The 27918-nt window shown below is 42.6% G+C and overlaps 1 protein-coding gene across 1 annotated transcript in view; it reads left to right on the top strand.

The window, feature by feature from the left end:
* Positions 1–27918, top strand: part of LOC123772747 (gamma-aminobutyric acid receptor alpha-like) — a 204458-nt gene that overhangs the window by 149696 nt on the left and 26844 nt on the right. Inside the window, exons 5-7 of the mRNA XM_069303704.1 lie at positions 6152–6286; positions 9418–9573; positions 17069–17202. Coding sequence (XP_069159805.1) covers positions 6152–6286; positions 9418–9573; positions 17069–17202 — 425 coding nt within the window. The remainder of the gene's footprint in view (positions 1–6151; positions 6287–9417; positions 9574–17068; positions 17203–27918) is intronic.

The following is a 27918-nucleotide window of genomic DNA, read 5'->3' as shown; positions in this document are numbered from 1 at the left end:
AAGTTCAGTGAGCAGAGAAGTGCCCAAACTTGGAAAAATAGTCGGCGACGACGCTGGGCGGCGCCGCTGGCTGGACGTTGAGGTCTGGAAGGTGGGCGAGCAAGCCAGCTGTGACTGGGGTCACATCCACTGAGAATCTTGGAAGGACGACACAGTGCCTAGGGCAAGGAGCGACGCCCTGTGGGAGAGGCGAGTGTGGGGAAAGATAGTGATTAGCTCAGCGCCCATCGATGAACCAGGATTGGGGCAGCTGAATCTCAGGGATTGGAACGGCGATGACGCGAAGGCTTCACGACACCTGAGGACCTGTGGAACGCCCTGGATCGTCGAGGATCGACCCAAGGAAGCGTGGGAACCTCACACCATCGAGGGACAGGCGTCGTGAGCCAGGAGTGTAAGGTAGATCATTTTTCCCTCCCATTACCCCTTGTATGAGTAGGCTAGTTAGGCCACAATATTTACTCGTGTATGTGGCAGCAAGACTTTATTACCTTAATAGCAGAGTAGGCTGCAAGGCAGCTTGTGTCCAGGACTGTCAGAGAGGACAGTGTGTATGGATGGCAGGACAGTGAAGAAGAGGTGCCGACGTGGTGAAGAGGCCCTCCTGTGAGAGTGTGAGACTCCGGTCTTCCTGCCCAGTTGAAGGAGAGTTGGAGGTCGTGGAAGAAGAGGCTGACGATCTCCAGACTCATCATCCATATTCCATATTCATGTATTACTTGTGATTGTGTGTGTGTGTTCATGTAATTTGCGTCAGTAAATCCACACATTTTATTACTGTGTTTGAGTGTGCCTCCATTTGTGATATTTCTCTATGAGCATACATTTCTGGCTACAAACGATATATGATACACCCACTGAACTGCATTGCTGGGGTGCAGATATAATAACCCAGCTGGCGACCTTGCTAAGAGGAAGATAGAGAAGACAGGCGGGAAAGGAGTTCCTGCAACCTTTTTTTTGTCTGGCAGGCAAGACTCAGGGAGGTTATGGTTATAGGTAAGCCTGAGTCTTCCTTCACTCCCCCACGGGTCTAGGCCGGAACTGTTAGCAGCAGTTTCCCCGTGGTTGACTGAAGGGCTTCCAGGGTGAATCAGTGGCACCCCTTTGTGGTGGAAGCAAAGACCTGCGGAGGTGGGCATTGTTGGTCCTATCTTGTGTGACCAAGGAGACTCCGGTGGATCCAGGGAGTCGGAGGGGCTGAGTATTTGGGCCCTTTGAGCCCCTGGCAGCCGAGTGTTAGCAGAGCCCCGGACCGCCCACCCCCACGTGACAGTATGTATGTATGTAAGTATGTAAGTATGTATGTATGTATGTATGTATGTATGTATGTATGTATGTATGTATGTATGTATGTATGTATGTATGTATGTATGTACGTATGTATGTAAGTATGCATGCATGCATGTATGTATGTATGTATGTATGTATGTATGTATGTATGTATGTATGTATGTATGTATGTATGTATGTATGTATGTATTGTCACGTGGAGGTGGGCCGGGGCTCTGCTAACACTTAGCTGCTAGGGGCTCAAAAGGCCCAAATACTCAGCCCCTCCGACTCCCGGGATTCACCGGAGTCTCCTTGGTCACACAGGAGAGGACCAACAATGCCCACCTCCGCAGGTCTTTGCTTCCACCACAAAAGGGGTGCCACTGATTCACCCTGGAAGCCCTTCAGTCAAACACGTGGAAACTGCTGTTAACAGTTCCGGCCTAGACCCGTGGGGGAGTGAAGGAAGACTCAGGCTTACCTTATAACCATAACCTCCCTGAGTCTTGCCTGCCAGACAAAAAGGTTGCAGGAACTCCTTTCCCGCCTGTCTTCTCTATCTTCTTAGCAAGGTCGCCAGCTGGGTTATTATATCTGCACCCCAGCAATGCAGTTCAGTGGGTGTATTATATATTGTTTGTAGCCAGAAGATTGCTACTCCCATAGATCTGCTACTAGACTGTTGGCCCAGGGTACTCTCCCAGGAAGGTCTGTGTGGCTTTACCTCTCTCTAGCCACTACGTTAATAGTTGCCACCATTCAGGCACCGATACTGATCGGATGACTAAGGGTACACTTTTATGTAAGTCTGTGCTGTCTTTACCACTCTCCAGACAATAAGAACTGCTATAGAGAACGTAGTGTTCCGTAGGTGGTACTATGATAACCTTCGTGTATGCTCATAGAGAAATATCATAAATGGAGGCACACTTAAACACAGTGATAAAATGTGTGAATTTACTGATGCAAATTACATGAACACACACACAATCACAAGTAATACATGAATATGGAAATATGGATAATAAGTCTGGAGATTGTCAGCCTCTTCTTCCACGACCTCCAACACTCCTTCAACTGGGCAGAAAGACAGGAGTCCCACACTCTCACACAGGAGGGCCTCTTCACCACGTCGGCGCCTCTTCTTCACTGTCCTGCCATCCGTACACACTGTCCCCTCTGACAGTCCTGGACACAAGCTGCCTTGCAGCCTATTCTACTACTAAAGTATTAAAGTCCTGCTGCCACATACATAAGTAAATATTGTGGCCTAACTAGCCTACTCACACAAGGGGTAATGGGAGGGAAAATGATCTACCTTACATTCCTGGCTCACGACGCCTGTCCCTCGATGGTGTGAGGTTCCCACGCTTCCTGAGTCGATCCTTGACGATCCAAGAACGTTCCACAGGTCTTCAGGTGTCGTGGAGCCTTCGCGTCGTCGCCGTTCCAATCCCTGAGATTCAGCTACCCCAATCTTGGTTCATCGATAGGCGCTGAGCTAATCACTATTTTCCCACACTCGCCCCTTCCACAAGGCGTTGCTCCTTGTCCTAGGCACGGTGTCGTCCTTCCAAAATTCTCAGTGGATGTGACCCGGTCACAGCTAGGCTTGCCCGCCACACCTTTCCAGGCCCTCCAACGTCCAGCGTCGCCGCCCAGCGTCGTCGCCGAATATTTTCCAAGTTTGGCACTCTTTTGCTCAATAAACTTGGTTCCTTTTTGCTTCCCAGAAGCGCGGGGTCTCCAATATATCCGATGGGCTGCAATAGCCAGCACTAATCCACTAGGAAAGGCTTGTAGAGCCTCTAATCCTTGAGAGCAGACCGAGGCGCGTCCTGTCGCTTCCAAGGTCGGGTCAACTCTGACGTTGGCGCCGCCCGGGGCACTCGGTGACGTCATGGCGGGCCCTGATTGGTCGCCCGCGACCTAAGTCGGCCAATCCGCGATCGGCTAGTGTCCCTTCCAAAAGGTCATATCTGCATTAGGGGATACTCTTTCATTTTATATCAGGGCGCCAATTTCCCCTTATTTACAACTTATAATGTAACTTCCTTCCTTTAACTGGTAGCCGGTCTGGTCACCACATATATCATTAGACTCCCTGAACCTCAGAGAATCAGTAGGGAGAGCTGATATGACTCTTTAAGCCGGCAAACGAAAGAAATAGGAGAGGGCACCGTAACAGTATGTATGAATGTATGTATGTATGTAAGTATGTATGTATGTATGTATGTATGTATGTATGTACTCACCTAATTGTGCTTGCGGGGGTTGAGCTCTGGCTCTTTGGTCCCGCCTCTCAACCGTCAATCAACTGGTGTACAGATTCCTGAGCCTATTGGGCTCTATCATATCTACATTTGAAACTGTGTATGGAGTCAGCCTCCACCACATCACTTCCTAATGCATTCCATTTACTAACTACTCTGACACTGAAAAAGTTCTTTCTAACGTCTCTGTGGCTCATTTGGGTACTCAGCTTCCACCTGTGTCCCCTTGTTCGCGTCCCACCAGTGTTGAATAGTTCATCCTTGTTTACCCGGTCGATTCCCCTGAGGATTTTGTAGGTTGTGATCATGTCCCCCCTTACTCTTCTGTCTTCCAGTGTCGTGAGGTGCATTTCCCGCAGCCTTTCCTCATAACTCATGCCTCTTAGTTCTGGGACTAGTCTAGTAGCATACCTTTGGACTTTTTCCAGCTTCGTCTTGTGCTTGACAAGGTACGGGCTCCATGCTGGGGCCGCATACTCCAGGATTGGTCTTACATATGTGGTGTACAAGATTCTGAATGATTCCTTACACAGGTTCCTGAACGCCGTTCTGATGTTAGCCAGCCTCGCATATGCCGCAGACGTTATTCTCTTTATGTGGGCTTCAGGAGACAGGTTTGGTGTGATATCAACTCCTAGATCTTTCTCTCTGTCTGTTTCATTAAGTACTTCATCTCCTATTCTGTATCCTGTGCCTGGCCTCCTGTTTCCACTGCCTAGTTTCATTACTTTGCATTTACTCGGGTTGAACTTCAACAGCCATTTGTTGGACCATTCACTCAGTCTATCCAGGTCATCTTGTAGCCTCCTACTATCATCCTCTGTTTCAATCCTCCTCATAATTTTTGCATCGTCGGCAAACATTGAGAGGAACGAATCTATACCCTCTGGGAGATCATTTACATATACCAGAAACAGTATAGGTCCAAGGACTGACCCCTGCGGGACTCCACTTGTGACGTCTCGCCAATCTGAGGCCTCACCCCTCACACAGACTCGTTGTCTCCTGTTGCTTAGGTATTCCTCTATCCACCGGAGTACCTTCCCTCTCACTCCAGCCTGCATCTCCAACTTTCGCACTAGCCTCTTGTGTGGTACTGTATCAAAGTATGTATGTATGTATGTATGTATGTATGTATGTATGTATGTATGTATGTATGTATGTATGTATGTATGTTTGTATGTATGTATGTATGTATGTATGTATGTATGTATGTATGTATGTATGTATGTATGTATGTATGTATGTATGTATGCATGTATGCATGTATGCATGTATGTATGTATGTATGTATGTATGTATGTATGTATGTATGTATGTATGTATGTATGTATGTATGTATGTATGTATGTATGTATGTGTATGTATGTATGTATGTTTGTATGCACGTATGTTTGAATAAATGAATGTATGTACAAGTATATATATTATATATTATAAGTATATATTTATTGTCTTTTATATTTATTCCTTCCGTACATTCTGTCTGTCTGTCTCTCTCTCTCTCTCTCTCTCTCTCTCTCTCTCTCTCTCTCTCTCTCTCTCTCTCTCTCTCTCTCTCTCTCTCTCTCTCTCTCTCTCTCTCTCTCTCTCTCTCTCTCTCTCTCTCTCTCTCTCTCTCTCTTTCTCTCCAGTCCTTCTACTTTTCCTATCCTTCTTTCTGTCTTTGCCCCCCCTCTTGACCTGACGGCTGAGTGGACAGCGCTCGGGGTTCGTAGTCCTATGGGCCCGGGCTCGAGCCCCGGTAGAGAGGCAAACAAATAGGGAGAGTTTCTTTCACCTGATGCTTCGGTTCACCTAGCAGTAAATAGGTACCTAGGAGCTAGACAGCTTCTACGGGCTGCTTCCTGGGGAAGTGTGAGTGAAAATTAGGATTAAAGACTTGTCAGAAACGCTTTGCATGCTAGTGGCTGTACAAGAATGTAAGAACTCTTGTGTCTATAAAAATAAATGAAAAATAAATAAATAAAAATTCATTGCCCGCTCCTTCCTCTATCCTTGCCCCCTCTTCCCTCTTAATTTACCCCCCCCCCCCCTCGTCTCTCTTTTGTCACCCACTCCCTCCTTCCTCTATCCTTGCCCCCTCCTCTCTCCATCCTTGCCCTCTCTTTCCTCTATCCTTGCCCTCTCCTCCCTCTATCCTTGCCCTCTCCTTCCTCTATCCTTGCCCTTCCCTTCCTCTATCCTTGCCCTCTCCTTCCTCTATCATTGCTCTCTCCTCTCTCTATCCTAGCACCCTCCTCCCTATATCCACGACCCATCATCCATCTAACCCTTTCCTGCCTCACATCTCTCTTCTTTTTCCCATCTATCCGATTTCATACCTTCTTCCCTTCTAACTTTCCCATTTACTTCTTTCCTATATTCTGTATCCTTAACTCAATCACTACTTCTTCCATCTTCGTTCGCGTTCATACTCCTTTCCCCCGTTTCTTACCTGTTCTCTTCTTCTCTCTCTCCTCGCCTACTATTTTCCCCTCTCTTCATCTTGCCTCTTCCCTTCCCTTCTCTTCCTGGTATCTCTCCTCCATCTACTTCCTACTTCCATCCACATCTTTACCTCTTTTCTCCGCATATCTCCTCTGCTCTGCCGCCGCGCTCAGTCGCCTACACAACACGGGACGTGGTGTACCGCTGGAACGAGGAGCGACGCATCGTCATCGCTCCCGACCTCATGTTGTCGCAGTTCGACCTGATCGCCACGCCCTCTGGCTTCGAGAACACCACCAGACGCGCCGGTGAGTCTCCTCCAGCTGGCCAGAACACCACCAGACGCGCCGGTGAGTCTCCTCCCACTGACCAGAACACCACCAGACGCGCCGGTGAGTCTCCTCCCACTGGCCAGAACACCACCAGACGCGCCGGTGAGTCTCCTCCCACTGGCCAGAACACCACCAGACGCGCCGGTGAGTCTCATCCCACTGGCCAGAACACCACCAGACGCGCCGGTGAGTCTCCTCCCACTGGCCAGAACACCACCAGACGTGCCGGTGAGTCTCCTCCCACTGGCCAGAACACCACCAGACGCGCCGGTGAGTCTCCTCCCACTGACCAGAACACCACCAGACGCGCCGGTGAGTCTCCTCCAGCTGGCCAGAACACCACCAGACGCGCCGGTGAGTCTCCTCCAGCTGGCCAGAACACCACCAGACACGCCGGTGAGTCTCCTCCCACTGGCCAGAACACCACCAGACGCGCCGGTGAGTCTCCTCCCACTGGCCAGAACATTCTAGATCAATGATTCATTGTTATTGACGTTGAATCAGCGTCAAATCAACCCACACTTGGGTATTGTGCCCATTGGGTAGATGGTTGCCATAATGGGAGATGGTGAGTGAATTATATCAGGGGGTTGGGGGTCTTATAAACTGGATACTGAACTTAACTGTTACTTTACTTATTGGAGAACAGAGACCCCAACCACTTCTTGATAAAATAAGACCGACTACAGCAGCCACACTGCTGCAGTCGTCAATCAATCAGCAATGGACACTAGAGTGCATATAATACGTTGGCTGTTCACCCTTTAATCGCTGTACACTCGGAGAGGGGTTCAACATCATCTTTATTTGGGGTGCGGCTCCAAACTGGCCTATTGGTCATGAATACACACCCTTTCGAGCCGCTGACTTTCGCACACGTTCCTTATTTTGGGATGATCTCATAAATCTCCTTTATGATGTTACTGACCCCTGTCAACCAATTTGCAACCGTGTCTCTCTCTCACTATCTAGGAAGCCTCACCAGAACAAGAACAAAAATCAGCTGTCAGCAGATCAGCATTTATTACAAGAAAACAGATTCAAATAAATATATAGATAATATTACAGTACAGCACCCTATGCTGCTACCATCCGGTAACACTCCAATATCAGAGTGTCTTCATCAAATAAACTGTACTAGTCTGTCGCTCAATTTCGGCCCACAACCTACTGCCTCTTCACTGCTTGGGGTTGAATACCTTGCTAATAAAAAATATCTCCAACAAAAATTAAATAAATTTCTCACCTTACACTGCGTCTTTCATGCCAATATGTAATCAAACACTCCCTCATACATATCAAGGTGTCCATACGATTCTCTGTTCTACGTCCTGAGCCCCACAACTAAGAACATCTGTCTGGGTCATGAAAATCAGGTAGGTAGTCCTGCAGTTCTTCCAATATCTGCTACACCTAAAGTCCCACTCAAATGTCTGTGAAATTTTTCTATGTGGTTTCACATAAGAAATGTGTATCTTCCCTACACTCGAAGTACCACCCTACCAATGGAGTTCTACTCCACCACTGAAGTTCAACTACACATTTGAAGTTCAGCTCCTCACTTGAAGGTCAGCTCTACTCTTGAAGTTCATTACATAATCTTCCTCAGACGCAAATCTCCTCCACTAACTTATCCCAAACAAACTGCAAAATTGAAGGATGCTACGACGCTTGCCTTCTGATGCTCCAGCATGGTGCTACTCTTGGTCGTCCAACAAAATCCTTTAGGACTGTCTCTCAAAGCTTCTTTCAGTCCTGACCTCAGCACACGAAGTCGCCTGGCAGGCTTCACACAGAAACACCTGCTTACTTTCCTCCACTCGAAGGAATATCTCACATTAGAGTCCACAGAAGACACGACCACCCTTTAGGCTTCAGGTCGTCTCTAATATCTTCACGATCACTGAAAAATGACGTACGACGTCCCTGCAGCTTCCTCACACTTGATAACAAGTAGCCTTCACTCAACCACTAAACAAGGTGCAATATTTTTCCTTCTTCCCAGGAAGTCAATGACGTACGTTCATTCCTGACGACTATAGCAACTCAAGTGACGTGTTACGCCCTGTCTGCATCCTGACACGTCACGAAATGTCGACATCTCATTACATGTAACATTTATAAGAAGCTGATCCTCTCCTTGTATTCTTTTAAGTCACTCACTGACGTTTACTTAATAAACTTCCTTCCTTCCTCTGACTTCCTAATATCTGGTCAGGTGTGCAGAATAACTCTCACTTGGTAGACTCACTTCACTTACCTACCTGATTTTCATAACACTTAATACTATGGTGATAGGTGATACACTATGACAATTAGAGAGATAGGTTTTCATAGCTGTTAGAGTTGGTAGTTGAAGAAACAATTACACGCGGGATGTCGTGTTGAGCTACTGGGAGTACGAGTACTCCCAGTAGCTTTTACAAAATTAATAGCTACTATAAAAATGTTTATCAGTTACATAAGTCCTCAATTTATATTAATTCATACATATAAAGGAATTAAATTTTTGTATAAATTATAGGCTAAATTTGCATATTTTATGTTTTAATGTTTTCTCTCATTTGCATATTGACATAATTATATCAGTCCTATATATATAGGACCTATATACCTGAAAATAATTATATATATCAGAATATATTCATGTACACAAAATAAGAGACAACTTGCATGAGACTGGGTAGAGTAATGTATTTCCTGCAGTAATGCAGTCACTCACTTATGACAACTGAGTGGGATCGAACTCGCGTCTCTACTTCTGGTGAGTACAGAGACACGAGCTGTATTGCCGTAATAGGTTTTCCAGTTGTAAAGACTATTATAAAAAAATGGGAGACTGAGCCGCTTATGCCGATAATTATATATTTTTGGCAATTATTTTTTATAAATTCTACCTCACTTTTTATCTAAATGCTGGAATGATATCATGGGCATTGACTGGGCTTTATTTTTTGCTATAATCTTGTGATACATTATGCTGAAGCAACCAGTATGCACTATTGCATTTCATATCGCTAATGTGAAGTGGTTTTACCTAAATGAAACGCATTCGAACCTGGGCCAAACCCAAGTGTAAGTACCACGTCTGGTTGTTCTTCTTCCAGCCGGAGAGTTCTCGACGCTGCTGGCGAGCTTCTACCTGCAGCGACACATGGGCAACTTCCTCATCCAGGTCTACGGCCCGTGCATGTTGCTCGTTGTGCTCTCCTGGGTCTCCTTCTGGCTCAACCGGGAGGCCACCTCGGACCGCATCTCCTTAGGTGAGCACACACCAAGTGGAATATATATACACCCCACACACACACACAACTAGGTAAGTACAACTAGCTAAGTACACACACACACACACACACACACACACACACACACACACACACACACACACACACACACACACACACACACACACACACACACACACACAACTAGGTAAGTACACACACACACACACACACACACACACACACACACACACATACACACACACACACACACACACACACACACACACACACACACACACACACACACACACACACACACACACACACACAACTAGGTAAGTACACACACACACACACAAACACACACACACACACACAAACACACACAAACACACACACACACACACACACACACACACACACACACACACACACACACACACACACACACACACACACACACACACACACACACACACACACACACACACACACACACACACACACACACACACACACACACACACACACACACACAAAGGGCGACAGACAAGAGGCACTGAACTACAGGCCAGTGTCCTTGACTTGTATACCATGCAAGGTGATGGAGAAGATCGTGAGAAAAAACCTGGTAACACATCTGGAGAGAAGGGACTTCGTGACAAATCGCCAACATGGATTCAGGGAGGGTAAATCTTGCCTTACAGGCTTGATAGAATTCTACGATCAGGTGACACAGATTAAGCAAGAAAGAGAGGGCTGGGCGGACTGCATTTTCTTGGATTGTCGGAAAGCCTTTGACACAGTACCGCATAAGAGGCTGGTACATAAGCTGGAGAGACAGGCAGGTGTAGCTGGTAAGGTGCTCCAGTGGATAAGGGAGTATCTAAGCAATAGGAAGCAGAGAGTTACGGTGAGGGGTGAGACCTCCGATTGGCGTGAAGTCACCAGTGGAGTCCCACAGGGCTCTGTACTCGGTCCTATCTTGTTTCTGATATATGTAAATGATCTCCCGGAGGGTATCGATTCATTTCTCTCAATGTTTGCGGACGATGCTAAAATTATGAGAAGGATTAAAACAGAAAAGGACTGTTTGAGGCTTCAAGAAGACCTAGACAAGCTGAAGGAATGGTCGAACAAATGGTTGTTAGAGTTTAACCCAACCAAATGTAATGTAATGAAGATAGGTGTAGGGAGCAGGAGGCCAGATACAAGGTATCATCTGGGAGAGGAAATTCTTCAGGAGTCAGAGAAGGAAAAAGACTTGGGGGTTGATATCACGCCAGACCTGTCTCCTGCAGCACATATCAAGCGGATAACATCAGCGGCATATGCCAGGCTGGCCAACATACGAACGGCATTCAGAAACTTGTGTAAAGAATCATTCAGAACTTTGTATACCACATATGTCAGGCCAATCCTGGAGTATGCAGCCCCAGCATGGAGTCCATATCTAGTCAAGGATAAGACTAAACTGGAAAAGGTTCAAAGGTTTGCCACCAGACTAGTACCCGAGCTGAGAGGTATGAGCTACGAGGAGAGACTACGGGAATTAAACCTCACTTCGCTGGAAGACAGAAGAGTTAGGGGGGACATGATCACCACATTCAAGATTCTGAAGGGGATTGATAGGGTAGATAAAGACAGTCTATTTAACACAAGGGGAACACGCACAAGGGGACACAGGTGGAAACTGAGTGCCCAAATGAGCCACAGAGATATTAGAAAGAACTTTTTTAGTGTCAGAGTGGTTGACAATTGGAATGCATTAGGGGGTGATGTGGTGGAGGCTCACTCCATACACAGTTTCAAGTGTAGATATGACAGAGCCCGATAGGCTCAGGAATCTGTACACCTGTTGATTGACGGTTGAGAGGCGGGACCAAAGAGCCAGAGCTCAACCCCCGCAAACACAACTAGGTGAGTACACACACACACACACACACACACACATACAAAGGGAGTATCTAAGCAATAGGAAGCAGAGAGTTACGGTGAGGGGTGAGACCTCCGATTGGCGTGAAGTCACCAGTGGAGTCCCACAGGGCTCTGTACTCGGTCCTATCTTGTTTCTGATATATGTAAATGATCTCCCAGAGGGTATCGATTCATTTCTCTCAATGTTTGCAGACGATGCAAAAATTATGAGAAGGATTAAAACAGAAGAGGACTGTTTGAGGCTTCAAGACGACCTAGACAAGCTGAAGGAATGGTCGAACAAATGGTTGTTAGAGTTTAACCCAACCAAATGTAATGTAATGAAGATAGGTGTAGGGAGCAGGAGGCAGATACAAGGTATCATCTGGGAGAGGAAATTCTTCAGGAGTCAGAGAAGGAAAAAGACTTGGGGGTTGATATCACGCCAGACCTGTCTCCTGCAGCACATATCAAGCGGATAACATCAGCGGCATATGCCAGGCTGGCCAACATACGAACGGCATTCAGAAACTTGTGTAAAGAATCATTCAGAACTTTGTATACCACATATGTCAGGCCAATCCTGGAGTATGCAGCCCCAGCATGGAGTCCATATCTAGTCAAGGATAAGACTAAACTGGAAAAGGTTCAAAGGTTTGCCACCAGACTAGTACCCGAGCTGAGAGGTATGAGCTACGAGGAGAGACTACGGGAATTAAACCTCACTTCGCTGGAAGACAGAAGAGTTAGGGGGGACATGATCACCACATTCAAGATTCTGAAGGGAATTGATAGGGTTGATAAAGACAGTCTATTTAACACAAGGGGAACACGTACAAGGGGACACAGGTGGAAACTGAGTGCCCAAATGAGCCACAGAGATATTAGAAAGAACTTTTTTAGTGTCAGAGTGGTGGACAAATGGAATGCATTAGGAAGAGATGTGGTGGAGGCTGACTCCATACACAGTTTCAAGTGTAGATATGATAGAGCCCAATAGGCTCAGGAATCTGTACACCTGTTGATTGACGGTTGAGAGGCGGGACCAAAGAGCCAGAGCTCAACCCCCGCAAACACAACTAGGTGAGTACAACTAGGTGAGTACAGGTCTTAGCCCCTCAGTACCGGGCGCCACTGCTCGCCCTTGGGCTCCCCCAGTTAACTAAGGGCTGGCCTTATTCACCCCTAGCGAGTGGGGAGGTTCAAGCTTCTTATAACTCACTCAAACCTGCCTGTCCTGACACTGGAACGCTTTCATCTTTATCTAGTCTACTCAGGTCGCCAGCAGGGTGTTTATGCTTGTGTCCCAGCAACACGTCAGTGGTCTTAATGGTTATCTTGATCAAGGATGCAATATCATGTGCAGTGCAAGGTGTCACTAATGGTTTCATAAATATACATAAATATAGCCCTAGAGAATGGAGGCTCACTTAAACTCCTCAATTAGTTGAAAATTTACTGAAGAAAACATATACACATTTACAAATGGCAATATATATATATATATTAGTATATTTTGGTAGCAGTCTTTCCTGTAGACATGTATTATTAAATATGACCGAAAAAGTAGGAGTAATAATTCTAACACGAATTTTCTCGATCTTTCTTATGTTTCTTTTTACTGTTGATGGTAATTGAAAAATCAATTCTCCAAAATTCATTTTTATTTCTAGTCTGACGCAACACTTGAGCGCGTTTCGTAAAACTTATTACATTTTCAAAGACTTTAGTTTACACACACACACAACTATAACTGAATAGAGCTAAGACATCTTCGATTTTTTATACCTGCATTTGGGTGAGGTTATATGTTACAACAGTTTTGGATGAGGTGAAAACAAACTTTCAACAAAAGACAGAACACGAAACAATGGGTATTGAAGGTAAGAATGGAAGTAATTGCAATGGGCCTATTGGCCCATATTTCTTGCTGCTTCTATATTGGAGCGGAGTCTTGAAGTAGGTAGAATATAGTTGTGCATTAATTGGCTGTTGATTGCTGGTGTTGACTTCTTGATGTGTAGTGCCTCGCAGATGTCAAGCCGCCTGCTATCGCTGTATCTCTAGATAATTTCTGTTGTGGAAGAGATTATATGTTCCTTAATGGAGCCCTGTTGCTTATGCATCGTTAAACGCCTGGAAAGAGATGTTGTTGTCTTGCCTATATACTGAGTTATTTTTGAGGCTTACAGTCCCCAAGAGGGAATTTGAAGGAATAGACGACGTTGGTCTCTTTTAAAGCGTTCTGCTTTGTGTCTGGAGAGTTTCTCATGAGTAGGCTGGCCGTTTTTTTGGTTTTATAATAAATCGTCAGTTGTATCTGATGACTTTTGTCTGTAGGGATAACGTTTCTATTAACAATATCTTTCAGGACCCTTTCCTCCGTTTTATGAGCTATGGAAAAGAAGTTCCTGTAAAATAGTCTAATAGGGGGTATAGGTGTTGTGTTAGTTGTCTCTTCAGAGGTTGCATGGCGTTTCACTTTCCTTCTTATGATGTCTTTAACGAAACCATTGGAGAAGCCGTTGTTGACTAGGACCTGCCTTACCCTACAGAGTTCTTTGTTGACTTGCTTCCATCCTGAGCTGTGGCTGAGAGCACGGTCGACATAAGCGTTAACAACACTCCTCTTGTACCTGTCTGGGTAGTCACTATATATATATATATATATATATTATTAAATATGACCGAAAAAGTAAGATTAATAATTCTAACACGAATTTTCTCAATCTTTCGTACATTACGCTTCACTGTTGGAGGTAAATCAAAAATCACTTCTCCAAAATTCATTTTTATTTCTAGTCTGACGCGACACGGGCGCGTTTCGTAAAACTTATTACATTTTCAAAGACTTCACAAATACACAACTGATTAGAACTTACGTCTCTCTGATATTATATCTACATTTGAGTGAGGTGGGAAGGATGATGTGGCATTAACACAAGACAGAACAGGGGATATTAATAGGGTATTAAAAGTATCAACACAAGACAGAACAGAAAACAATGGGTATTGAATAGAAGTGTTTGTAGAAAGCCTATTGGTCCATATTTCTTGATGCTTCTATATTGGAGCGGAGTCTTGAGGTGGGTAGAATATAGTTGTGCAATAATTGGCTGTTGATTGCTGGTGTTGACTTCTTGATGTGTAGTGCCTCGCAAACGTCAAGCCGCCTGCTATCGCTGTATCTATCGATGATTTCTGTGTTGTTTACTAGGATTTCTCTGGCGATGGTTTGGTTATGGGAAGAGATTATATGTTCCTTAATGGAGCCCTGTTGCTTATGCATCGTTAAACGCCTAGAAGGAGATGTTGTTGTCTTGCCTATATACTGGGTTTTTTGGAGCTTACAGTCCCCAAGTGGGCATTTGAAGGCATAGACGACGTTAGTCTCTTTTAAAGCGTTCTGTTTTGTGTCTGGAGAGTTTCTCATGAGTAGGCTGGCCGTTTTTTTTACTCATGAGAAACTCTCCAGACACAAAACAGAACGCTTTAAAAGAGACTAACGTCGTCTATGCCTTCAAATGCCCACTTGGGGACTGTAAGCTCCAAAAAACCCAGTATATAGGCAAGACAACAACATCTCCTTCTAGGCGTTTAACGATGCATAAGCAACAGGGCTCCATTAAGGAACATATAATCTCTTCCCATAACCAAACCATCGCCAGAGAAATCCTAGTAAACAACACAGAAATCATCGATAGATACAGCGATAGCAGGCGGCTTGACGTTTGCGAGGCACTACACATCAAGAAGTCAACACCAGCAATCAACAGCCAATTATTGCACAACTATATTCTACCCACCTCAAGACTCCGCTCCAATATAGAAGCATCAAGAAATATGGACCAATAGGCTTTCTACAAACACTTCTATTCAATACCCATTGTTTTCTGTTCTGTCTTGTGTTGATACTTTTAATACCCTATTAATATCCCCTGTTCTGTCTTGTGTTAATGCCACATCATCCTTCCCACCTCACTCAAATGTAGATATATTATCAGAGAGACGTAAGTTCTAATCAGTTGTGTATTTGTGAAGTCTTTGAAAATGTAATAAGTTTTACGAAACGCGCCCGTGTCGCGTCAGACTAGAAATAAAAATGAATTTTGGAGAAGTGATTTTTGATTTACCTCCAACAGTGAAGCGTAATGTACGAAAGATTGAGAAAATTCGTGTTAGAATTATTAATCTTACTTTTTCGGTCATATTTAATAATATATGTCTACAGGAAAGACTGTTACCAAAATATACTAATATATATATATATATATATATATATATATATATATATATATATATATATATATATATATATATATATATATATATATATATATATATATATATATGTCGTACCTAGTAGCCAGAACGCACTTCTCAGCCTACTATGCAAGGCCAAATTTGCCTAATAAGCCAAATTTTCATGAATTATTTGTTTTTCGACTACCTAACCTACCTAACCTAACCTAACCTAACTTTTTTGGCTACCTAACCTAACCTAACCTATAAAGATAGGTTAGGTTAGGTTAGGTAGGGTTGGTTAGGTTCAGTCATATATCTACGTTAATTTTAACTCCAATAAAAAAAATTTGACCTCATACATAGTGAAATGGGTAGCTTTATCATTTCATAAGAAAAAAATCAGAGAAAATCTATTAATTCAGGAAAACTTGGCTTATTAGGCAAATCGGGCCTTGCATAGTAGGCTGAGAAGTGAGTTCTGGCTACTAGGTACGACATATATATATATATATATATATATATATATATATATATATATATATATATATATATATATTGTGACGATAATCTCCTTCAAGAGATTGAGCCTGCTCTTCCCTCCACAATTACGTCGTTGAAATTATATAATACTACTATGGAAGAAATGTCCAACAACGACAACAACACCAGCAAGGTTTGCCAGAGCGCAAAACGTTGCAGCCAGAGACACCTGTTCAGACTCAAACCGCCAAACTACCTGTTGATCGCTACCGGCTCCGCTGATTGGTCGCCGGTCTGGCTGCACCTGCACTCCACCCCCCATACTACTTGATGTCTGGGGTCGCCACGACCTCAGACCTCAGAATGTTCAGTGCTTTCGTGGTTACCACTCCTCCCGGCTAGACGTTAGCGTGTACTGAGAGAGGTGGTAGCTTAAAGCCAATATTCCCGCACCTTCCCTTTATTTTGTGTTGCACTTCTTGTTATTTTATCTTAACGTAACTTTTCATTGTGTCATTTAATTATTCTTATTATTTTGATTGATTGATTTTATTATACAAATTTGTTTGTCCATTTTTTCATGTTTTGATTTATTTAACGTAATTAAAATTTCATTGTTAAAGTTTACTTGTGTTTTGTGTGTCTTCTCCTTACCTTACCACAGACGAAGTTCCAGTTTTTTCTATTTTTTTTTATAACTATGTGACGAGGCCATACCCCTAGCCTTAAACAGCCGAACACCAACGCGTTACCGTCACAATATATATATATATATATATATATATATATATATATATATATATATATATATATATATATATATATATATATGTATATATATATTTATATATATCTGCAATATACTAGTGTGTGTGTCTTTTGATTGCAGGGATCACCACGGTGCTGACCATGACCTTTCTGGGCCTGGAGGCTCGCACGGACCTGCCAAAGGTCTCCTACTCAACTGCTCTTGACCTCTTCGTTTGGCTTTCCTACGGCTTTATCTTCGCCACCATCATTGAGGTGATTATTTTTATTATATATGTTTTTTGTGTATGTATTTATAAATATATATATATATATATATATATATATATATATATATATATATATATATATATATATATATATATATATATATATATATATATATATATATATATATGTCGTACCTAGTAGCCAGAACTCACTTCTCAGCCTACTATTCAAGGCCCGATTTGCCTAATAAGCCAAGTTTTCCTGAATTAATATATTTACTATAATTTTTTTCTTATGAAATGATAAAGCTACCCTTTTCACTATGTATGAGGTCAATTTTTTTTTATTGGAGTTAAAATTAACGTAGATATATGACCGAACCTAACCAACCCTACCTAACCTAACCTAACCTATATATCTAGGTAAGGTTAGGTTAGGTAGCCAAAAAAAGCTAGGTTAGGTTAGGTTAGGTAGGTTAGGTAGACGAAAAAACATTAATTCATGAAAACTTGGCTTATTAGGCAAATCGGGCCTTGCATAGTAGGCTGAGAAGTGAGTTCTGGCTACTAGGTACGACATATATATATATATATATATATAAATATATATATATATATATATATATATATATATATATATGTATATTTAATATATATATATATATATATATATATATATATATATATATATATATATATATATATATATATATATATATATATATATGGGGGGATACATAAGGGATAAACATAGGGGCTGCAGAAGGCTTATTGGCCCATACGAGGCATCTCCTATCTAAACACAAAGATTAATCCAGTGTAATTGGCCTGTTATGTTGGACATTGTCTTCTGTGTTGGCATCGATATGTTCTTGTCTTGTCCTTACTCTCATGGTGGGTAGAGTAAATAGTTCCGTGATTTGAGTGTTCATGGTAGGTCGCTCTATTCTTATGTGAATTGCCTCAAGAATTTGTAATCTTCTTGAATCTTGGGTTTTGTCTATTATGCAAGTATTGATGTTGAACAAGAATACTTGCATAATAGACAAAACCCAAGATTCAAGAAGATTACAAATTCTTGAGGCAATTCACATAAGAATAGAGCGACCTATCATGAACACTCAAATCACGGAACTATTTACTCTACCCACCATGAGAGTAAGGACAAGACAAGAACATATCGATGCCAACACAGAAGACAATGTCCAACATAACAGGCCAATTACACTGGATTAATCTTTGTGTTTAGATAGGAGATGCCTCGTATGGGCCAATAAGCCTTCTGCAGCCCCTATGTTTATCCCTTATGTATCCCCCCATGTTTTCACCTTCATTATATATATATATATATATATATATATATATATATATATATATATATATATATATATATATATATATATATATATATATATATATATATATATACATACATATATATATATATATATATATATATATATATATATATATTAAATTTATATATATATATATATATATATATATATACATATATATATATATATATATGTATGTATATATATATATATATATACATATATATTAAATTTATATATATATATATATATATATATATATATATATATATATATATATATATATATATATATATGTATGTATATATATATATATATATATATATATATATATATATAAATTTAATATATATATATATATATATATATATAAATTTAATATATATATATATATATATATATATATATATATATATATATATATGTATGTATATATATATATATATATATATATATATATATATATATATAAATTTAATATATATATATATATATATGTATATATATATATATATATATATATATATATATATATATATATATATATATATATATATATATATATATACCACGGCGAGGTGGTGGCTGACAGGTACGGCCACCATGGCCTACTCTGCCAAAGCACAGGGGGATGGCACTCGAGGCACAGTGAAGTTAACGACATCATCAAGAGGAGCCTCACCACAGCTGGATGCCCAGCTGAAAGAGAGCCATACCTGTCAGCCACCACCTCGCCGCAAATACACCTATATCTGGTGTGGATTGGGGCAGCAAGGCGGAGGGCCACAGCAATTCGGAGGGCGTGTGGTGTGAGACGCGTGCCAGTTGCCGACATTGGGGATGCTAACAGGAAATCCCCTGCATGTGGTGCTGCTACTGCTGTGAGGCGAGCAATGTCGTGTTGTGTTGTTGCAGCACCCAAGCACTCTGCAGCAACTTGGTCTACAATGGGGCCATCCCAGCTGGATTGCTTGTGGGCTTTTGGGGATGGTGGTTGAGGTGATTGGCCTGCACGAGAGGCCCACTCTGTGGCACAGCGTGTAAAATTGGGATCATGTACACCTGCCAGCTGATGTAAGTGGGCAGGTAGAATTTCCTTCACAAGGTCGTCGAATGCTGATAAGGAGGACATGAAGGCTGGAACAGCGATTTGCGTTGCTGTTCGAACTCCGAGGCCCCCAAGTCTTACGGGAAGAGAGGCTTGTTTCCACTGTAGGTCATCGAGAGAGAGGCTAAGGGCTTTTTCTAGCATTGATTTCAGTAACCGGTCATACTCACTTAGTTTTTGGCTACTGTAAGATGGTGAACACCTCAGAAAGTAGGTTAACCTGGGGAGGAACAGACATCTGGTGATGAGGTAGAGTGCATCATGAGCATCAATATCCCCAATCCTCCCATCCATCCTCTTAAGGTCGGCGATTTTCTTATCAAGGACCTCATCGATGGCTTTCAACCCCAGGGGAGCTCCTAGGAGTGTGCTGTCTTCAGGTTTAGTTTTATGGATATTTGGCAGAAGACCCTCTATTCTCTCTACGATGCCCTGGTTGGAACATATTATTTCACATTTAGAAGGGTTCAGGGTGAGGCCTAAAATTGCACCTTGCTCCTGGATTTTTCTGATGTCCTCCAGGAGGGAGTCTTGGGAACCAGCTAGGGTACCATCATCCAAGAACCAGATGTTAAGCTCGCTGGACAGGACCTCTGTGACTTGTTTGATGACTAAGCAGAAAAGGAGAGGAGCAAGGGGGTCACCCTGTTGGACGCCTTCTCGCGAGTCAATTTCATGTTCGCCAAAAAGTAGCTTAAGATCCATACTGTAGCATGAATGTACAAAAGGGTAGAGGGAAGGGAAATGACTATGAACCGCACGGAGTACAGCATCCCTCCGCACCAAATTGAAGGCATTTTTGAAATCTAGCTTGATAAGGGCCTTTTCGTCTGTGATGTTGGCGATGAAGGCTCGAGCTGCATGGGCTGCCGCCTCACACCCTTGTGGAATGCCAAACCCGAGCTGTTTTGGCTTCAGCATGTTGGCCGCTGCATCACTAACTGTTCTTGCAGCTGCCTTTGCGACGAGACGCCGGAGAGAATTGCCCACAGCTATTGGCCTGATCCCTCCATCCTTTTTCTTTAGAGCACAGAGAGATGCTCCAAAAAAGATAGGTCTTATGGACGCTGGTATGTTGCCAGCTAGACATGTGTTGGTGAATCTGGTTAGTTCCACCAAGAGGTTCTTTGCAATGTCACCCAGTGCAGGGTTGAGCATTTGCTTGAGGTGGTTGGGTTTTAGTCCTGTGAACCCACCTGCTGATCCTGTAGGGAAGGACATGGCTGCTTTATGGACCACAGATTCAGCCACCCAGAGAGGTTCTGCTCCGGTAGCCCCCACTTGTACAATGTCGTCCTCACGCAGAGCCCTGGGTGGGTGTTTCTCCCTTATTACTCTCTCTCCTTACATATATATTACTCTCTCTCCTTACATATATATATATATATATATATATATATATATATATATATATATATATATATATATATATATATATATATATATATATATATATATATATATATACATACATATATTTATCGTAATTGTATGTCAATTTATTCATTTATTCTGGCGTGTATAAACAGTTCTAGTTTATTGGTTTCTTCTTGATAAAGGTTCAGGATAGACGGAAACCTGTCACTTCCTCTACTGTTGCTTGATTGGGTGTCGGAGTGAATATAGTTTATCATTTGGTTACTTCGAAGCACGTTTTGGTGAGATGAACTGCATTATAGTTCTCACCTCCACTCATTTAATCTATATAAATAAAAATGAAAATGTTTGTTTGTTCAAAATTGCTAATCTCCGAAAGTTCTTCACCGATTGCTTTGAAATTTTGACAGGACATTGCATTCGAGTAGGCGCGTGTTTTTATATACCTACTATATACATGCCACACCTGCGACAGGTAAAAACGTCTTTTTTCGAAAAAAGTGCTATCTGTTGCACGTAATAGCAACACACCCGCTATACTAAACATGTTATGAATTCCAATTCAATGTTTCCGATTTTATTGATAAATTTAATTTTCATAGATTTCGATTTATTTTACTTTTTATTATTTTGTGTGACATTGTGTTGGAATTGAGCTTTGTTGTTTTCTATACTGTTCTTTTTGTGAGTATAGTTTATTTTTTTATTTTTTTTATTGTTTTTCATTTCGATTTTTAATTGTTTTTCTTTTACTTCAGTAATGGGAACATCAGATCATTTGATGTTCCCAATTTTTTTTATGGAAACATCAGATCATTTGGGAATGCATCGGACGAGGGAGTGGGGAATGGTAGGGAGGACAAGGGGACAGGAGTGGGGAATGTTGGGGAGGATGAGGGGACAGGGGAGGGGGTAATGGTGAGGAGGACGAGGGGATGGGGAAGTTGGAGGTGGTGGGGAGGACGAGGGGATGGGGAAGTTGGAGGTGGTGGGGAGGACGAGGGGATGGGTGTGAGATTTTTTTTATGCCTACCTCCCTTAGGAGGTAGACCTCAAGCACAAATAACTGCACACTGCAGATATTTCTACTCTAAGCATGAGATCAATAGAAAAAGGAAATGCGGGAACAAGCCGCCAGGCTTCCACCACAAGGGTGAAAACCTGTCCACTTAGGCCGCTAGTTCCTCCTAGTTAAACAGGACGTTAAAACTAATAAATGGTAACCGACGGGTTCTCACAATCAAATATTTGTATTTGATGTGGTGCTTTGAATTGGAATTCGAATTTCCCAAGAACAGCCGTCATTAAAAAAAAGATCACATTGCAACAATCGTATAAAGCAGAACATGGGTGGAAATGAATGGTTGAAGGGTTGAGAACAAAGACCGTTTTCTATAACAAAATAATTTATTAACTAGAGACTACTACAACATCGAGTTTACGTTACGTTAATGTCCATCAAGTGGCACTATAACAACAGCTAAATAGCAACGACTCCGGTCCATTGCTGCGCGGCTGCATACTGAACTAACCTGAACACAGGTGTGCCCACTGACGACGCAGTATTGCAAACAAATAATTCACAAGCCTAGTTTACATAACAGTGAGTGACTTGTTACGTTATTGTCTATCCAGTGGCACTTGCAACACAGCTATTCAACAGCCCCTCGAGAAGTGACAGCAGTCTCCATCATGCTGACACTTTGGGCTGACTAAATGAACTAACTGAACAATGATGCCCACTGATGACATAAGCTTGCAATCAATATTGTCGCGGCGTCACGGTGAACAGATACTATAATCACAATCTTACAGGTCCTCAACCCTACAGCCGAGAGACCCACGTAACTAGGCGGGTATTCCAAAAAGGACTCCCCCTATCACAACCAAATGTGAACACTCTTTGCAACTCCCTGCAAGAAGTTGCAACTGTAAACAGTAAACAAAGCCAGGCAAGGTGGGATTCTGAGACACTTCTCCAGTAATCTCCAAGTTACTTTACTCTCGTCACCAGACGATAAACAAAATAAATTGCCTTAATCAATTACAAAATTGATTATGTGATTAATAACGTTAATTGACTGATCACAGCAGTCAGCAACAAAGTGCTTTACGTTAATCACAAACACTTGCCTCTCTTATACAACAACATGATGGTTTTCTATGTAAATCATCAACACTTGTCTCACTTAACACAAGTCAACTTGTTAACAATAACTCAAAGTCTCTTAAATTACATCACACTTGACTCCTTCAAGTATTCACTGAGTAATTCCTAATTAATGTCAACGGACAACTAATTAAATCCCAATCGAGTTACGTTAACTAAGCCTACCACTATCTTGGTAGCTTCTCAACAGTCTATGTCATACTTTACTTTTTTTATAGTTAATTACTCAAATAAACCCAGAGCAATTAATTAACTGTCACCAGGACCGATAATTAATCATACATAAATACGTCGCACTCCGCACTGCCTAAGCACGTCTCATCAAACACTGTGAATTCACGGACGAGGTGTTAATTACTCCACTAATTAACATGAGTGCATCTTAATCCACTGTCACAAGACAGGATATGAGTAATATAACGAGTTATGCTAGCTCCATGACCTCCCTTTACCGAGTCATCAAGACCTTTGACGTTAATTACTCCACTAATTATTATGAGCCGCTAATTGCTATACCCCAGAAAGGAAATTAGTCTCAAGCAAATTACGTTAACACAAATACTGTCAGACTCTGACAGTTCCTCCCCACTATGTGAATTCATGATGAGAATGCTAATTACATAATTAGCTAGAGTGGTCAATTAGTTGTCAAACAGACAATTAACTGCACCTGAAACGTATCTCAAGAAGCTCAACACTGTTCCCCTTAACAGCTCTCTCACTCATCAAGTAATGTGCAACCCCTTATAAAGTTAATTCCCCTTAATTAACTCTCACTGAATCCTTAAGTCATTAACACAACTTAAAGAAGCACAAAGTAACCCCAGGTTACATAGGTCACACTTACAGCGGCTTAACTAATAAATGTACAGTCCACATATGGTTGTAGCTTCTGCATCACGGTAATTACTGTACCCTCACAGTAATGACACACAGTTTAGCAACAACAAAAGTATACCACATTACTGCCCCCTCTAATCTTGCAACAGTTGCAAGGGACTACTGTGTGCGATCACTCCTTCAGCAAAACAATTTACGTTAATATAAGACACCGTCGCTATGCCGACAGCTGGCACTAATTCTCATAATTAGGCAGATTAACCAATCAATTGCTTGCTCTGTCATTAAGTACTGTGAATTCCCCTGTATAATAAAAGAGACCTCCTTAAATCATCAACACCGCTCCTAGGGCAGTAATATAACGTATACCAAACAACAACACTGCCCAAACACACCAACATAATGATGCCGTCAGCATACCCCACATGCTAATGACATCATTAGGCAATCAGTCAGCAATCACATTTACTGACTCACCACACACAACCGTAATAATACACATGCAAATGAAACACATGGAAATGGTATTCACTAATCAATGATCATAAGTTAAATAACTTACCAATCATGCATCATAACAACATAAAATTACACATATATAAAAATTATATCACTAGATAATTATACATAATTATACAGACCTCAGGGTGTCCACTGACAACCCTACTACACTGGCCTGCCTACCTCTGTAAATGATATAATTAACATTCGGCAACATGGCATTAATCTTGACTCTGAACGATGTATATTGAATCGACAGATCAACGATCACTTATATGGTAAATCTCTACACTGACCGGGTTACATTCTCGAGTCAGTCTAAACACAAAATATCTATATACATCTACATGTATGGTTCTGTGAATAACATACACCTTCAGGTACATCACAGACAGTCACCTGGACGTCAGTACAGACAGCTGTCTCTCAGCTGCTTCCCTCACCTGGCAGGCGCTCTGGGACAACACAGCTGTTACCGGAATTTACAACAGTCATGAGACACTGCAACATTACAATTAATGTGTTCTCACATTTACCACTCTCTTTCATTCACTTCCCCGGTCACAATCACACTTGCTGAAGAACACCTAGCTCGCTCCCACGTGCGTCGACTAGGTGTGGCCCTAGGGTGTGACCAGGGCATGTGGCCAAGCGTGATCCAAGGGGGTGGCCAAGACATGTGGCCACCGCGTGGCCCTAAGGGGTGGCCACGGAGTAGCGCGGGGCGGTCGCAGCGCCCCACCCAGGATGAGGTGACGCGTGGGGTGGCTGGTGTGGCCCACAGGCAGGTGGCCAGGGTGTGGCAATCACGTGGCCCCAGGTGTCTGGCCACGGAGCAGTGCGGCGCCGGGTAGCCGAGACCTCTTGCTGGGACCCCAGGCGTACACAAACGTGGGTGGCAAATTCACTCACACTCACATCACACCACGAGCATGGCTCGCTCGTACATCGGGTATGATAATTGCGCGCGACACAACATGGCGGACATGGCAAGGTAGAATTTCAAAGTTCAACAGGGGCCTGTAAACTCACCTTAATTACACTGGGAGGCCCTGCCCTATTCCACCAATTGTCCGTTAACATAGACAGGATAACATATAACACCAGATGTGAGCAACGACATCTGATACATCACGAGGCTTGTCAGGTGCCTCATGGGTGAGCACTGTCTGGTAGTCTTACACAGTTCTTTCTTTAATTTTAGGCCCAAGATCAAGCAAATTGGATCCTGACACGATCCACGATGGCAGGATTACCGTGTGCGACGAGTAATAAGGATGAAACAGCGATTAATGGTGGTGGAGGTGGCAGGCACGCCACCCCCACCCGGGGACACCTCGTCCTCTGCTCGCTGCTCCTAAACTGACTTTTGGTGGGCTAGGGAAACTCAAAAATGCCCGTCTCCCCCCACCTTGTCTTAACCAATCAGAACAAAGCCGGCACAGCCTCTTGTGCTGCTTCCAATTACAGCCGTTCGTGCCTAAAACTCACCACGAAGCTGAGATGCCTAGACGCATCACAGACGAGTCATCAAGGCGGGGGAGGCCTTGAGGTGTCCCGTGACGTCACAAGGCAGGGGAGGCCTAGGAGTGTGACGTCATACCTCACAGGGTGGGGGAGGCGACTTTCACCCCTCTGTCCCCCCCACCTCTAAAATCGTTGGCTAGCGAGTTCAAGTACCCTCTCGTACCACACTCACTCTCTCAAATCCTGTTTCACAGAAAATAGACTAAATTCTGCAACTCTCTCTACAGAGCAGTCACAGACTCATGGCTAGTCTTAAATGATGGTCCTTAGCATAAGCTTTCATCCAACACCACACAAGTGTATGTAGTTTAAAAACTTCTTGCCTAGAGTCCTAGAGCGACTCTAGCCTAATCTAGAAAACTTAAAAAACTAGCTGAGGGAATTTCCATTCCGTCACAACGGGGGACTGGGAGATGGTGGATAGGACGAGGGGATGGTGGAGTGGGGAATGGTTAGGACAAGGGGACGGTGGAGTGGTGGATGGTGAGGACGAGGGGACGGTGGAGTGGTGGATGGTGAGGACGAGGGGACGGTGGAGTGGTGGATAGTGAGGACGAGGGGACGGTGGAGTGGTGTATGGTGAGGACGAGGGGACGGTGGAGTGGTGGATGATGAGGACAGAGGGATGGGGGAAGGAGGAAATGTTGGGGAGGACGAGGGGACATGGGATTGGAGAATGGTTGGGAGGGCGAGGGGACGGGGGAGTGAGGAATAGTTGCGAGGACGAGGGAACTAAAGAGGGGGGAAGCATGGAGAGGATTGGGAGACAGGGGAAGGGTTGCTGTTGCTCAGCAATGCACACGCATTGCTGAGCCACAGCAATGCGTGGCCGGGTACAGCTAGTCTATATAAATAAAAATGTAAATGTTCATTTGTTCAAAATCGCTAATCTCCAAAAGTTCTTCACCGATTGCTTTGAAATTTTCACACAAATTTTGAAAAACTGTTTTTCATGTGAGGAAATTTTTTGAAACCTCTTTACCGATTGCTATGAAATTCTGACACAACATTGCATTCAAATAGGCGCGTGTGTTTATGTACCAACTATATACATGCCTAACCTGTGACTAGAAAAAAACATTTTTTTTAACAGCACCATCTGTTAGATGTAAGAGTAACACACGCTGTAATCTCTGAAAGTGCTTCACCTATTGCTCTGAAATTTTGACAACATTCCATTTAAATACGCACATGTTTTTATATACCTACTATATAGATGCCACACCTGTGACAGGTAAAAACATCCTTTTTTTAAGAAACAGCACCATCTGTTGCACATAAGAACAACACACACTATACTAAATATGTTATTATTCCATTTCAATGCTTCTGATTGCAATGATAAATTGAATTTTCATAGATTTTGATTTATTTTCATTTTGATTAAATTATTTTGTTTGACATTGCATAGGAATTGAGCTGTGTTGTTTACCATACATTCATTCCGAAAGTATAAGTATAGATGCCACACCTGTGACAGGTAAAAACATTTATTTTTTTTCAACAACAGTGCCATCTGTTGCACATAAGAGCAACATACGTTATTCTAAAGATGTTACGATTACTTATCAATGTTTCCGATTTCATTGATAAATAGAATTTTAATAGATTTCTATTTATTTTCACTTTTATTTATTTACTTTGAATGACATTGAATTGGAATTGAGCTGTGTTGTTTACCATACCGTTCATTTCGCGAGTATAGTTTATTATATTTACATTTCATTTTTTAATCGTTTTCTTATATTTCAGTGATGGGGAACATCAGATCATTTGATGTTCCCAATTTTCTGATGAGAACATCAGGCCATTTGGGAGTGCATTGGATGATGGAGTGGGGAATGGTGGGGAGGACGGGGGGGACGGAAGTTGGGGATGTTGGGGAGGATGAGGAGACAGGGG

The sequence above is a fragment of the Procambarus clarkii genome, chromosome 50, assembly GCF_040958095.1.
Source record: "Procambarus clarkii isolate CNS0578487 chromosome 50, FALCON_Pclarkii_2.0, whole genome shotgun sequence".
Lineage (NCBI taxonomy): Eukaryota > Metazoa > Arthropoda > Malacostraca > Decapoda > Cambaridae > Procambarus > Procambarus clarkii.
The sequence above is the reverse complement of the archived record's forward strand: the minus strand, read 5'-3'. Positions and strand labels throughout refer to the sequence as shown.